This window comes from Myodes glareolus, chromosome 4 (genome assembly GCF_982192425.1).
Source record: "Myodes glareolus chromosome 4, mMyoGla1.1, whole genome shotgun sequence".
NCBI lineage: Eukaryota > Metazoa > Chordata > Mammalia > Rodentia > Cricetidae > Myodes > Myodes glareolus.
Window position 1 is genome coordinate 5,835,443 of NC_142029.1, and position 15,937 is coordinate 5,851,379.

The 15,937-nt window shown below is 41.8% G+C and overlaps 1 protein-coding gene across 11 annotated transcripts in view; it reads right to left on the minus strand.

The window, feature by feature from the left end:
- Window positions 1-15,937, minus strand: part of Golga4 (golgin A4) — an 88,172-nt gene that overhangs the window by 32,330 nt on the left and 39,905 nt on the right. For 9 of the 11 annotated variants that reach the window (XM_048423787.3, XM_048423783.3, XM_048423782.3 and 6 more), the window contains 3 exons: window positions 14,794-14,941; window positions 2,948-3,126; window positions 547-678 (listed from right to left, as the gene is read on the minus strand). In XM_048423787.3, the coding sequence (XP_048279744.3) occupies window positions 547-678; window positions 2,948-3,126; window positions 14,794-14,941 (459 nt within the window). The remainder of the gene's footprint in view (window positions 1-546; window positions 679-2,947; window positions 3,127-14,793; window positions 14,942-15,937) is intronic. The other 2 variants (XM_085689018.2, XM_048423777.3) reach the window with 1 other exon arrangement.

Below are 15,937 nucleotides of genomic sequence, written 5' to 3' on the forward strand. Positions count from 1 at the left end.
TTATTTGATGGATGATAATTTCACATATTTTCTGGAGAATCTCATATCAAAACAAACTACATTTTGGCATTGGCATTTTTTATAGTGGCTCATATAAAAGGTTTTCACAACTAAAAAAAATTACTTTTCATTTTAGATTTTCAAATCACATTTTCAGTGAAAATCTGAATCTTGACTTTTGGACTATTATTCTGTTCATTCGATAGTTTGTTATTTTTTTTTCTATTTATCTCTACTTTCTAAACACCGTATGAGTTCCAAGTTCTGCTCTTTAAGCTTCAGTTCAGAACAACCTGTGTACAGCCAGTGTGCTGAGCTCTGAGACAACTGACTGTCTTTTCCTTTCCCCCTCCTAATTACTGCCTATGGCTAGGATGGAAAGAGGCATCAAGCAACTGACTGATGAAAGCTGGATACGTCAGACACGGACTCCGCCATAAATGCTAGGCTACAAGCCCTCTGTGCTTGCCTCCTCCTCCCATACATCTCCGCCTCACTGGAGTGGATGGCAGCTCTGAGGCTCTCCTCTGACTAAACAGCACTTACAAGGGCTATTTTCATCTGCTCATGCAGCTCCCTTTCTCGGGTCTGGAGCTTCCTTGCCAGTTCCTGCTCTTTGCTGGCCAGCTCCTCTGCATGCAACTTCTGAAGTTCAGCAATTTGTTCTTCTGAGGTCTTCTGAAAAGAAACCAAAAGGTAAGTGCAAAAAAAAAAAAACCCAGAAAAAGTCATGAAACGCCACAACTAAGTAGCCCTTTCCTGAAACAAATTACGATAGTGACTTGTTAAGAGGAAACAGAGAACACACTCCAAAGTGCGAACAGGAAAGAGGAAAGCCCAGTGAAGACTGGGGGCTGCACGGGACCCTGTGGGGCTGAAGCTCCACTTCCATAATCTGCAGTGAATGCCCCGCTAGTCAGGGCAGAGCAAGGCAAGGGAGGAAGGCAGGAGACATCCTGCACTCAGAACAGACCCTTCACTGCGGTCAGGTTGCTCCAAGCTTTTGAGGAAGGTGTTATTTATTAAAGAGTTACTGACTTTGTTCTTTCTTGGAAAGGAAAACTCAACTTTATAAAACTATCAAGTTTCCCTATATAAATGTAAAAAGTTAATGTAATCAAACACCAAAAGAATGAGGGAGGCTGCTCAGGAGACAAAATTTACATGTTAGAAGAGCCAACAATGTCCCATCGCCATTACCAAGGGAAACGGTGGTGGGGAGGCTCCCAGGCAGGGCAGCTCCTCAGACACAGTGAGTACAGCAGTGGAGTAGCAGTGTACAGAGAAAAATGACATGTGTTCAATATCTTACATTTATTATGTAATAGATATAACAGCATGCTGAGGGCAAAAGGCACATTACTACATACATAGTTTGAAGTCTGATGCCAGTCCCCTGGGGGCACATTACTAAATACATGGTTTAGAGGTTGCTAACAGTGTCCTGGGAAAAACTAAATTGGATTTCAACCTTATTCCTCATATCAAATAAATTCAGTCAGAACAAAGATGTGAGCATAAACAAATGAAAGTATCTAAATGTCAGAAGAAAACAACAGAATTTTGTGAGAGAGGAATAACTTCTAATACCTGCTGTAAAAGTCTAAACTGTCTCGCCATAGTTTGTAGCAAGCACCCTCACCTGCTGATCACTTCAGACTCGGGCTCCTTATTCTTAAAAGACAATTCTAAAAGCCATGAGGTGGTGGCACATGTCTTTAATCCCAACACTCACTTTGGAGGCAGAAGCAGGTGGATCTCTGTGAGTTTGAGGTCAGCCTGGTCTACAGAGCAAGTTCCAGAACAGCCAGAACTACACAGAGAAATCCAAACTCAAAAAGCCAATAAAAAAAGAAAAAGAAAAAAACAAAAGCCCACAACTTTACGGGCCTGAAAGATGGCTCAGCAGGTAAAGCAGATGATGTGGGAGTCCCTTCTGTATGCTGTGAATACCACTGGTTAATAAAGAAACTGTCTTGGGCCTGCTCAGGGAATAGAGGTAGGCAGGGAAAACTAAACTGAATGCTAGGAGAAAGAAGGTGGAGTCAGTGAGAAGTCATGTAGCCCCGTAGATAGATGCCGGAAGTTTACCGAGTAAGCCACAGCCACGTAGGAATAAACAGATTAAAATTAAATGGGTTAAATTAAAATGTAAGAGCTAGCTGATAAGTTAGAGCTAATGGGCCAAGCAGTGATTTAAATAACACAGTTTCTGTGTGATTATTTCAGGTCTAAGCTGCCAAGCAGCCCGGAACAAACAAACCTCCTTACAACGAGCAGGTGTTTGAATTCAGTCTGCAGAACCCACATGGTAGAAGAAGAACCAACTCTCTCAAGCTGTACTGACCTCCACACATGATATGCGACTTATTCATTCACATAAACAAATGCAATGGTTTAAGTTCTAAAAAGACAACTTTTTATAAAGATTATTCATTTTGAAAATATCTATATATTTTTAAGAGTACAGAAAACACAGATAACTATCTTTTTAGGGCTGGGACTATAGCAAAATGGTAAATAAGTATTTGCCCATATGTAAAAATCAAAGGTTTGATCTCCACCAGTGCATAAAACCCAATAAACCAGCAATTACCCTTTAAAACATTTAAATACCCAACCCTAGTCACATACTCCCAAGTTCCCTTAAACTCACACATTAGACAAGCAACCTTAATGACTGAGTTCCGAGGCTATGCATGGAAGCAGCTAAGCAATCTGCCTTCAAGAGGCTCAGGTCAGGGAGCCAGTAAGGAGCGCTGGAGCTGGGGAGGAAGCAAGGCTTTGAGGGACCCAGGTAACTGTCTAAACATGAGCCTCTCTACCAAAGTGCTTTCTCTGCATCTGAACATCATTTAAGGGTAAAATACAAATGGACTCTTTCTTACAATTAAAGATCTGGGGAATCAACATGGGACTGGAACACTCTAATCAGAGTCACCCTTACCTTCATCATGCTGACGGCCTCCTGTCTCACCCGACCCAGTTCATGCTGAAGACGGAGGCGCTCTTCCTCGCTTGCTCTCTCAACAGCCTTTATCTGTTCGTCCATTTCTGCCTTCAGTTTTCTCTGTGCTTCTTCAGTTTTTTGGGCTGTACTCAAGGCTTTTTCAAGTTCTTCAAAAGCTATAATGAAAAGAGCAGAAAACAAGTATCTCAAGAAATATTATCATTGAGCTCAGTGTTTCACAATCAATTCACAGGATCTATGAGCAGCTGTAGCAGCAGGACAGGTTAGAAGATGCACCACTGTTCTAAGAGATATTTCCGGGCTATTCAACAAGGCTTTTACCAAGTGTCCCATCACTAGAGTCCAAGTGTTGTGGCTGGTGAGTTCTGAATTAGAATGTTACAGCTGCTTCTATGAGCCTAAAGTCAGACTCTGAAAACACAGTAAATCATTAACATTCATCCTCTCCCCACCAAGTAGGCTTTGGCTGACAAATTCAAGAAAAGGGTCAGCAAGGAGAGGTCCCCAGATTGTACTCTGGGCAGCAGAGGAGAGGGTGCCTGAACTGGCCTTGGCCCATAACCATACTGATGAATATTTTGCATGTCACCACAGAACCTTCATATGGCGATGGATGGAGATAGAGACAGAGACACATATTGGAACACTGGACTTAATTCCCTAGGCCCAAATGAGAAGCAGAGGGAGGGAGATCGTGAGCATGGAAAGCAAAATCAGAGGGGGCCTTCATCCGACGATGGATGGAGATAGAGACGGAGACCCACATTGGAGCACTGGAAGTCAGGACCGCGAAGGGTGCGTTCACCCACTGATACAAGGGGACTGATCGAATGAGAGCTCACCAAGGCCAGCTGGACTGGGACTGAACGAGCATGTGATCAAACCGTATTCTCTGAATGTGGCTGACATGGGGGCCGACTGAGCCCCCAAGGTCCAAATGAAGACTGAGAAGCCATTGACAATGGCACTGGGTCTTGTTTCGTCTGCATGGACTGGCTTTTTGGGATCCTGGCCTGTTTGGATGCTCACCTTCCTGGACCTGGAGGGAGGGGGGAGGAACTTGGATTTCCCACAGGGAAGGAAACCCTGACTGCTCTTGGGAATGGTGAGGGAGGAGGAGAGGGAGTGGGGGGAGCGGGAGGGTATTGGGAGGAGGGGAGGAAGTGGAAAGAGTGTTCTCGGATACTTGAATAAACAAGTCTAACTGAAAAAAAAATAAAATAAAATAATGAGGAAAAAAAAGGGTCAGATCACTACTCTGCACTACGCACTTCAACTGCATTCTGATGGCTCTCTCATCAACAACTGGGTCATGCCATTGTGTACTCACTAGGTCTCTCATCAACAACTGGGTCATGCCATTGTGTACTCACTAGGACTCTCATCAACAACTGGGTCATGCCATTGTGTACTCACTAGGACTCTTTTTCTTTTTTGTTTTTTTTTTTGAGTCAGGGTCTCATGATATAGCCCAGCTGGATTTGAACTCACAGTCCTTCTGCTTCCTCTTTCTGAGAGCTGGGGTTACAGGCATGTGCCACTATGCCTGACTAGAACATATTTAAGAAAAACAGTTCTTTGGCAAATCTTATTTTCAGACTTTTTAACCATAATATAAAAGAGCAGGGGTGGTGTAGGAGGTTCTTCTGTCCATGTGTTGCTTTCACTGGTTAATGAATAAAGAAATTGCTTTGGGCCTGACAGGGTAGAACTTAGGTATGTGGAGAAGACAGAACTGAATGCTGGGAGGAAGAAAGCAGAATCAGAGAGAAGTCATAGATCCTCTACCTGAGATGGATGCCGGTTAGAATCTCCGGTAAGCCACTGCCACGTGGCAATACACAGATTAATGGAGATGGGTTAAACTAATATGTAAGAGTTAGCCAATAAGAAACTAGAGCTAATGGCCAAGCAGTGTTTTAATTAATACAGTTTCTGTGTGGTTATTTCAGGTGTAAGCTAGTTGGGTGGCTGGGAAAAACAAGGCACCTTCTCCCTACAACACAGGGGTTTTGTTTCTTTTTAAACATTTACTGGGTAAATCACATACCTAGACAATGTACTTCTGAAACAAAGCATACTACATGCCTAAGTTTCAAACTAGGGCTCTTTTCCGTTGACTAGAAAGAAAACTACTTAATTCAATGGCATACAGAAGGGCTCTACCAACAGTTCACAGGTAAGATAAGTTCAGGCCCTGTAGACATAATCACCTCTAAGTCTATAAGGGAGCAAAACCGCTCATTCAGCATCCAACCAAATCATACAACGAGCACAACAGCTGGGTAACTTGGTGCCAAAGTGTGTGTGTGTGTATTCTTGTGGATAAATGGATGGATGGATATGCGTGTGTGTGCAGATACACACACACCATGAACAAATACCCTGTGAAAACCCTATTGCTATTGTCCTAGGTCATCTCCTTTAGCCCTACAGAAGTCCTGAGACTTCCCACTACACATTCATTGGTCAGAAGGGTTTCAAATCTATCAAGAAACAGTCCACAGGAGACAGTTCACCAACATATGTATCTTGTATAACTAATGAAGTTGTTTAAGAAATACAGGGGCTTTAACTTAAGGCACTGACCCAGGTTGGTTTCAGGCAATAGTAGGCACAGGAATACCTGAGCACAAACACCTATTCTAAAGCAATTTCTTAACAGGAAACAGCATTAGGTACAGAAGGGGTATGGCTGAACTCTGGAAGCATAGGTCAGTGCTCAACAGCATTACAAAGTTAATCTTTCTGACAACTACTAAGTCTTTGATATAAAATGCAAATCTGCCAACCAGGTATGGTGGCACATGCCTTTAATCCCAGCTCTGAAGAAGCAGGGACAGGCAGATCTCTTTGAGTTCAAGGCCGGCTTGGTCTACAGAGCAAGTTTCAGGACAGCCAAAGATATACAAAGAAACCCTATCTTGAAAAAAATGCCAATTTATTCATCTTGTATATGTAAAAGCATAAAAACGAGGCTCATATAAACTCTGTATTTCAAAGGAACAAGAAATTGGCTGAAATCATTTTTCAAGAATCTTAGTTTAATTATACATTTGCCTGGAAATACCAAGGTAATTCTTAAGACATCAAGATGCTGGAAAGTAAAATACTTAAGAAAAACAGTATCTTAGCTTTATTTAACTATGTTTTTACTATAAATTCTAGCCAGGTATACAGCAACACTCAAGTATTGCTACTCCCTAAACATCAGTTTCCTCTCTTAAAACTCAGCTTAAGGATGGGAGATTCTCTAAGTGCTCACTTGCTAGTCTGTACTGTAGATACAAAGACTGAGAAAGTGGGGGGAACGGGACAGGGATGACTGCAGAAATCACCAGCACATTTCCACTGTTGTTTCTCAGGAAACCGTCCAGCATCCTTCTAGTCTGCATCCCAGAAATCTCTAAAGCTAACTCTGCAGAACCTGATGATGCTTTGACCCTCACTCAGAATTTAGATGAAATGAAAACAGGAGAACAGACGTGATTCCATGATTCTTTAATTAAATTTACTCTTCTCTTAGATCAGAGAACTAAATGATTTCACAGCTAGAAAAATGTTTTCTAATCTTCTAATCAAATATCCACAGTCAAATGCAGTAATGGAGCATCCCAATCTTCCCATGAGATGGTAAATCAACTTTAACATATGGGCTCGATGGGAGAACTGAGAAAGAGAGAAATCACCCTGCTCTGCAGTATTCTGAAATCTAAAGGTGCTGATATTGACCAAGCTTGGTTGAGTAGAAATCTCCTAGCCAGGATTTCTTAACCAGTCACCCACCATAGGCTCCCAGGCCTTAGCAGGTCAGACTGTGCCATGTGCTAACAGACACAAAACTCACTGACTGTTAGTTCCTTCCTGCTTTGAAGAACTATTAAGTATTCTTCCCAGAGCATTAATAATAAAATAAATTTCAAATATCCACATATGAACAGATGAAACATTCAAACCTACCATGAATCCTACACTATACCACAGTGTACACCACTTTTTCACAGACATTCTGCTTCCAACAGTGAATCAATCCCATTTAACATCTAAACAGGAGATAATGGGAGTTTACTGAGGAACCAGACCTGTACGTGTGACCCTGTAAACACCGCCATAACAAAGTGGTGGTCATATCCTATAATACTGGAAAAGTGAGTTCCCTATTCTTCCCTAAGTGACAATAGGCTAGAATTTCAAAGTACTACAGCAGTTTGTTCTGGATGCCTACGTCCTTTACTGTTCACTGTAACAAAGGATAAGTGAGTGAGACGAAAAGCGTGCGTGAGCCACAGCCGATGAGTCACCTCACTACCATGCAGGGTGCAGAAGACCACAGTCAAGGCACATACAGGGCAGGAAGGCTAAGCACGAACAGCCGCGATATTGGAAACACACACTGTGGTCTTCCAAAACAAAATTCAATGTACCTCAGGCAATTTTTAGTTTTAAAAAAGAAAGGCAAAAATAACACTCTGAATATACTTTTAAAACTTAATGGGCAAAAATGTAACCAACAAAGTAGGACTGCATAATTGTCTACGAGCTAAACGAGATGCAAGGCTGCGATGTTATTGCAAGTTCTTCACTTTCCACTTTAGATAAGGTCCATCCTATCTGTGAGATTACAAAAATGGATGCCTGCGTACTACAGGAGTTAGGTGAGCAGGAGAGGCAGCCTGTATACAGTTCAATAATCTCACCACTTACCCATCAAATTCTGACTGGATGTTTACCACATGCCGACTGTATGTTAGGGACTAACATACAGAAAATACTTCACAAAGATAGCTGACCAAGTAGACAAAGGAAATAAAAACAAACACTCGGAGAAACCATTGTTTTCAACAGTCCACCTCCTGTCCCTCTCCTCCCTGAAGCATCCTAATCAATCATTAAAGCAAATAGCAGCGTTCTGGAGTTCCAGAGGATCACTGTTTTGTTCCCGTCCTAGATAGCACTCCATAAAAGGCTCACAGGACCAGTGCTGCCATTTCAGGGAGTAAACAAAGATGGCAACCTCTGGATTAAATGTTGACCCTAAGACATTGGCTAATGATATCAAAATGAGTAAGCTGGGTCTACGTCTCTATTTCTGGGGAGGGAAAAATGCATGTGTCATGAGGAAAAGAAAAAAACAACTACAAAGTAAATGAGATGAAAACAATACTAAAAGCAACAAGGCTTCTATTAGCATCCCACCCAGCCCACAGACCTAGTCTACCTCAGAACAGCACCCAGAGCAGCGGTGTCCAGGAGCAAGGCCCTCCAGAGGACACGGGAGGCACTCTCCTTTCAAACAGCTATCTGTATGAAGCAGGCTTTCTTAATGGATTACACGCCAACAGACTGCAGACGAGAAGAGGCACAGAAAACCAGCTGTGTTCCATTATGCCAAGTAACGGAGTACATCAACACACACAAGATTTTATTTTGAAAAGTAGTTACATTTCATAAAAATCTGAGAATAAGTAATAAACATAATTTTTATTTTGAAAATAAATAAAGAATTTAAAAACTTTTTAGTTTAAATTACTAGCATAAGCACCAGGAGTACAGCATCCCTGGAACTGCTCTGAGTTTGAATGTTTAAAGAGGTCCCTCTCTGGGACTAAAAAGCTTAAAGATAGCACTATGGTTTATGTAAATGAAAATAAAATAGTGCCACCCAGTGGCAGAAGCAAGTGGTGCAGCATTCACATGTGAACCCAGGCCTTCCGACATTAACAGAGCATCTCCAATCTAAAGCCACTTCTTGCACTTGGGAGTCAGCACTCTTGACCTTGAGAGTTCGAGGTCAGCTCTGGTCTATATAATATAGCCAGTTTCTGGTCAGCCGGGATTACACAGAGAAACCCTGTCTTATAAGTCAAAAAAAAGAAAGAAAGGAAGAAAGAAAGAAAGAAAGAAAGAAAGAAAGAAAGAAAAGAAAAAAAAGGAAAGGAAAAGAAGTAAAAAAAAAAAAAAAGAAAGCAAACAAGCAAGCAAACAAGCAAACTACTTCTTAAGCCACTTCCCAAACATGCACCAAGGCTTGTTCTAATCCCCGTGTCTTAAACACCTGCAGGTCTATCAGATATGGCATGTGCTTTCTAACACTACCTTAAGAAGTCTCTAATCCTGGAAATATTACATTACAGCAAAGCTAAGCAAATTTCACTGTTAGTCACAAATTTGTTTTTTAAGATGCTGAGGCTTCCCAGCAATAATGATTGTGTTTGGGGCATAAATAAAACAATCTATTTAAAACAATAAGTCTTGCTAACAAATATTCATTTAGTATTAAAATATAACTTCCAAACATAGCATAAAGTTTACTTCAATTCGCATTTTTTTTTTTTTGCCTGAGAAACATGGAATTTTCTTTTAAAGGCTCATTCTAAGTACCCATGATAAGAAAAAAACAGAAAGAAAGCCAGCCTTACCCCAGTCCTGCTCATACAAGGCTTGGGAAAGGCACCGGATTCACTTATTGGCATGTGTGGATGCACAAAAATAAGATGTTCAGTAAGACTTGAGACTCAAGGAGACTGTTACCCAGCATCAAGGCTAACTCACACACAGTGGTTTAGGTTGGTTATGTATGCATAAATCTGACACATTAAAGACAGTCTTATTTCAGAGGCTCCCCAGACTTCAAATGCACATTTTCTACTTCTGTCTGGCTTATCAGGCTGCACCATACAAAAGAGAACACATGACAGTAACAAAGCAAAGAATGTCATGACTTTACCCAAATTTTTACATGCAGTCAATCACTTAAAACACATAAATTCAGCAACGGTGGAGTGTGAAAAAAGGCTCATGAAAGTTAGTGCACTCTGAGAAACATATGAGTCCATGCAAAATATTTTACACATTTGCATAATGTGGGGAGAGGAAAAAGAGTGTGGGGGGGGCACTTCTTCATATACATGTAGAAGTCAGAGATCAACCTCAGGTTTTGATCCTCAGAAGCCATCGTCTTGCTTTTTTGAAAAGGAGGGCCTCTAACACTGGCCATCAAGCAGGCTGAAGTGGTTGGCAAACAGACCTCAGAGATCTGCCTATTTCCCCTACCCAGCACTGGGATTAATAGGTGCGTTCCACCAGATCAGCTGCTTCTCTGGGTACCGGGATCAGAACTTCTCACCTTTCTTGTGTGGCAAGCACAGGTACATCACTGCCTGAGTTATCTTATTTCCTTTTACTTGGGAACAGAGTTAATGCTATGATTTATGGTTTCTTTTTTGCAATAGCTAGCTACATTTTAATCACCTAACCGTAACTAACAAAGAAAACAAGTTTCATGGGTAAAAAATTCATGAGAGAAGAAAAAGCATCAAAGATGTAAATTAATCTGTATTACAGAACTGTTACAGTATTTTCAAGAGCAAAAGTTTAAAAAGAAGCTACTAATTATCAACAGAGAAATGGTTACCAAGGACATGATGTACATACCTATGGCACAAACGTGTTAGTACCTTAGCTATATGTACTAGGATTCTCAATATTATGCTAAATAGTGGCATAAAAACATACAAAGTTAAATGTACAATACTATTCTAATATAAAACTCTGGATTATCTAAGGACTTAAAGAAAGTATACTCAAACAGGGATGCACTTTTATTTTTACTTTTACTCTTTCCAGAATACCCTTAACTTTCCACATTGATAAGTATATACTTTCCAAGACAATTCTCAATAGTTCCTAGCAGCATGTCTAAAGCTCAATAATGACATTCCTCCACATTTTCAATCAGATCATCTCAGGTGATACCTAGAAAGGTGTGAAATCACAGTTGTGCACAGCGCTTCTAACAGGCATTCTGGTTTTGAAGAAAGCAAGAGTGCTGTGCTGCAAGACTTCAGAAGCCTCTGGCCTCCAGGAGATGTCAAAGTGCTGGAAGTAGACTGCAGTGTCCTGGTGGAAGCATTCATGACACTCATGTGTTAGTAGTTCTACACATGTGTATGTGGTATGTGTGTGCTCATGTGTTTGGGCACACATGTGTATATGAGTGTGTGTAAGCATGTGCCTGTTTGTACTGAAGCCTGAAGATGGCATCAAATGTTCCTCAATTCCCATCCACTTTATTTACTGAGGCAGAGTCTTACACTGAGTCTGGGGCTTGCTAACTGCAGCTAGTCCAGCCAGCTTACCCTTGGAATCTCGTCTGTCTCTTGCGCACTGGGATTATAGGTTCCAGTCCCAGCTTCTGCGTGGGTTCCAGGGGATCTGAATTTCTATGGTTCCTGGGTTTCTGTGGCAAGTGCTTACTCACTCAGAATGTCCCCAGCTCAGGCCTTAGTATTTGAAACTGAATTCTTCTCTATAAATGAGAGGTGGACTTGCATTAGCTTGTATAATTAGCCTGTATAAAAAGCAGTGCAATGAAATGTGCCGTAAGAAGAGCAACAGAGAATGTTCTTTAGTCAGGGTAAACACCCGGAAAGAATGAGTCAACAGAAGTAGTTATCTACAGCAGTCATAGATACCCTCATGTACTACCAAAATCACATTCTTGACACTGGAAAATGCATCAGGTTAGTTTCTCTTCTTTGGCAACAATTTTATGTGATCACATCTGATTTTATGATATTACTGTTTCCTTTATATGTCCAGAGACTTTACTCAAAAGACAGAAGACAGATGTTTAACAGAGCGACTGAATTCTACAGAAGCCGGAAAGCGTTCACAGAAGCTCTCCTTACTGGACACTGGCTGTTTCGTATGTCTGCCACTCATCTAGAGTTTTCTTTTGATTGATATCTACACTTTCCGCTGGAAACAATTTTTGTTTAGACAGGCCTTCTCAGCTAAGGCCATGGGCTGACGGACAGGTAGTTTACTAACTGGTTCTCGTGGTGGATTTAACTTATAGTGTCTTCAGAGTGCAGTCAGTCCTCTACAGACACTACCACAGCACTTAATAGTTAGGACTACAAACAGAAACATGTGAACTGTGTTGTCTACAAGCTTTCCAAAATTAATGATCCATTAAATAATTTAAATCTCTATTCTCTCCTTTGATAATTATTTATTAATCTGCATTCTTTTGATAACTGACATAACAGAAAAGTTTTTCAACATACAGATGATAAAATATTTACAAAAGCATAGTTCTCGGTGTGAGGCTGCTGCTCAGTAGTAGAATACATATCTGGCTTCCATGAGACTCTAAGTTCAATCTCTAGCACCCTAGGAACTCCTGAAGCTGGATTAGACAGTTGTGAGCTGCCCAGCACGGGTCCTGGAAACATAACTCAGGTCTCTCAAGAGCAGTCCACATTCTTAGCCACTGAGTCACCTCTCCTGCCCATGAAGCATTGTGAAAATTACATCTAAAGAGAAAACACATCTATCAGCTGTGTTTTAGAGAAACAAGGAAGGAAAGCTGCACCACTACGATCTGACTGAAAGTTTTCTGGGGAATTTTAATATTCATTAATCAACTGCTTATTTACCTATTTATACTTCTCAACTTAATATTCACCACAAAGCATGACTCATTTTAAGAAAATTTCAATCCCTGACCATCATTTCTTCTTGACTAGCTATGTGGTTAATAGTAAGTTATAGAGCTGGAAGGCCTGATGGCAGGTGCTGTGGTTGCATATGGGCTCCAATGCACTGCCGCTGCACACAGGCTCCAATGCACTGCCGCTGCACACAGGCTCCTATCCACTGCGGCTGCACACGGGCTCCTATCCACTGCGGCTGCACAGGGCTCCAATGCACTGCGGCTGCACACGGGCTCCTATCCACTGCGGCTGCACACGGGCTCCTATCCACTGCCGCTGCACACAGGCTCCTATGCACTGAGGCTACACATGGGCTCCTATGTACAGCGGCTGTACATGGGCTCTTATGCATGGTGGCTGCACACAGGCTCCAATGCACTGCCGCTGCACACAGGCTCCTATGCACTGCAGCTGCACACAGGCTCCTATGCACTGCAGCTGCACACAGGCTCCTATGCACTGAGGCTACACACGGGCTCCTATGTACAGCGGCTGTACATGGGCTCTTATGCATGGTGGCTGCACACAGGCTTCACTTGAGGCAAGCCTACCTGTCGTATCTTATGACACTTGTGTTTAGGAGCTCATATTCTTCAAGGAGCTAGTATCCTCCTGACAAGAAATATTCTTAGGTTTAATGAGAACAAGTTTATCAACTAAAATCTCCAAATCTCTTCATCAAACAACACAAAGGAGACAGAGATGCATGGACAACCACAGATGGCACAGATGGCATTCATCAAAGTGTTTCTGCTACATGGCTCTGTTTCCCTCACTGGTACCTTACAATGTGTTTTCTAAGACCATTTCTCAAAAGTGTGTCCTAGAAATCAAATTCAAAGACCTTTATAAAACTTCATCCACTCCCCACCACCCACTTCATGAAACAAAACCTATCAGTTCCTGTGACCACCTGGAGGAACTTCTCACTTATTTCTATCAGTCAAACTCAAGACTTCTCAACATATAACCTGAAGCCACAATGCTTGAGTAAAAATTCGTGACTACACATTTACTTTCTGTGCATAAATGGAGACAAATTAGTCTTGGGTTTTCCTATTTGTAAAATGAGGATGATAGTATTGTTTGATAGAAAATAAGGATTAAATGTAGGTACAAGTGTAATAGTAGAGCCTTGTCATTACGTGTAACTACTGCCACAGAAGTGCTAACACACACCTTGCTATTATGCTTAACCATTACTGTAGTAGTGTAAACAAACACCAGCAAGCAACAAAGACTAAAGCAGCTTTAAACCTCACCATGAAAGCTAATGTGACCTCTCCAGTCTCTCCACAGACTGAACCACAGGCTGCGACTCTTAAAAGATGCTCCAGTTTCTTACCTCCATATGCCTACACATCACTCCACTGACAATCCCAAGGCTAATTCAAATTCAAAATATCTTAAACAAACGTTCTAGTAGTCAAGTCCGAATTTCCCAATTTAGAGCCCCTTACCATTCAGCATTGTCTTTAGATTAAAATGTTGGACCATCTCAGATCCTTACTTCTCTTCTGTTCCTCTCCCCTTTCCTCCTCCCCGAGCCACCACCCTAGGCAGCCAAAGCATTCTCTTCCTTAAGCCTGAACTTCCTGCTCTACTTCCAACTTCACTTCCTTCCCACATACAACACGAGTTTCCATATGCTCACCTATACTGCTTCCTATTGTCTGTCCTATACACAGAGGTCTGAAGGCCACAGCCAGTCTCTTCATTTCCCACTTTAGCAAACAGGTTTCCAGCTGATGCCCATGTATGTGCTCCTCTGCAGACTCACAGCCTTGCAGGGACTGGTATGTATGCAGTCCACCTCTCCCTGGTTACACTCTGCTCATTAGCTGAGGTCTTTGATGACCTGCTCACCCTCTTCTTCCTTAGGACTACTCAGTACTCAGTGCAATGGACACTACACTGGCCTATATTCTAGTCAGCTAGTATGTTTAATGCCGAATTGTTTGCTGAGACCAGTGGAAACAGATACATGCTGTATGCTTTCTATTTACTCTATATCATCTATAAAGAAACAGTTATTTTAAATATGACCCATGCTGTGATTACTTGTTTGATTAAGCCTAAATGTTAACATTCTAAGGTGGAGATCAAAAAACATTTTCTACAATGGATAGATATTAATACTTCACATATGGTCTCAGTCACATTTCTTCTATCACTTAGAAATTATAAAGAAAAATCACCCAGGCCACAGAGGCCTTCCCTAACAGGCACTGTAACATCTTAACTATATCAACGACTAACTCATTTGTTAAGATACTCTGCGCATTCTGAGATGATCTAAAGTATACACCCCTGTGTTCTTACCAGCTCTTTCAGACTTCTCTTTCTGTTCCCGCAGTTCCTCTCCTTGGGTAGTCATTTGTTTGATACGACTACGAAGCTGAGCAATTTCCTCTTCTTTCAGTTCCAGGGTCTCATGCATCTGCCGCTTTGTCTCTGTTAATACCATTCCCTGAACAGAAGTACAGACTCTAAAGCATTTGCATAACAAAACTGCATCACCAACACACAGCATAGCTTAAATGATGTGAGAGGCAGAAGAAGCATTTCTTACTAAGGACTGTGGAAGACTCTTCAGCAGCTCACAAACTGAAGCCTATGTTTCTGCTCTGTGCCTTAGCAGACCAGGAGTGTCGATATGGAAATGTTTAACTCTGAGTTTAGTACTTTAAGCACCCCATGTTTCAGTTACAAGGTTTATTTTACAGTCTTGCTATAGATGCGGTGAGTCCCATATTAATAAATAGTAATGAACAAAACTAGCCTCTGAATGTGACTCAGGGTCAGAACAGCCACAGCTCACACTGTACTTTCACACACAAATAATTCTAGACATCATGTTGCTGTGGAATATTACTTAACTAGCAAAGATGTGTTTCACCTTGCCTGGCTAAGGCACCTGATTGGTCTAATAAAAAGCAGAACGGCCAATAGCTTGGGAGGAAAGGGATATGCGAGGCTGGCAGGCAGAGAGAATAAAGAAGAGGAGAGAAGAGAAAGAAGAAGAGAACGAGAAAGAAAGAGAGACGCCCAAGGCTAGAAACCAGGCAGTCATCAGTCAGACAGACACCGGAGGAGGCAGAAAAACAAGATGCACAGAAAGAAAGGTTAAGAAGCCTCGAGGCAAAAGGGAGATAAAGAGAAACAGGTTAATTTAAGTTAAAAGAGTTAGTCAGAAACGAGTCTAAGGTAGGCCGAGCATTCATAACTAACAATAAGTCTCTGTGTCACGACTTGAGAGCTGGCTGCTGGCCTAAAAGACAAGGACTGGTCCGCTATGTAGGGCAGCTGCTGCACAGCTGGGTGGAGCAAGGCTGGAACCCAGCTGTCCCTAGTCCTCTTCTCTCCTGTGACTCCCTCTGGCTCCACACTACCCTTGCCTAGCAAGGAAGGCCCTGCCATGCCTCCACTCTGCTAGAGACTTCTCTTCCCGCTATAGAAATAAAGG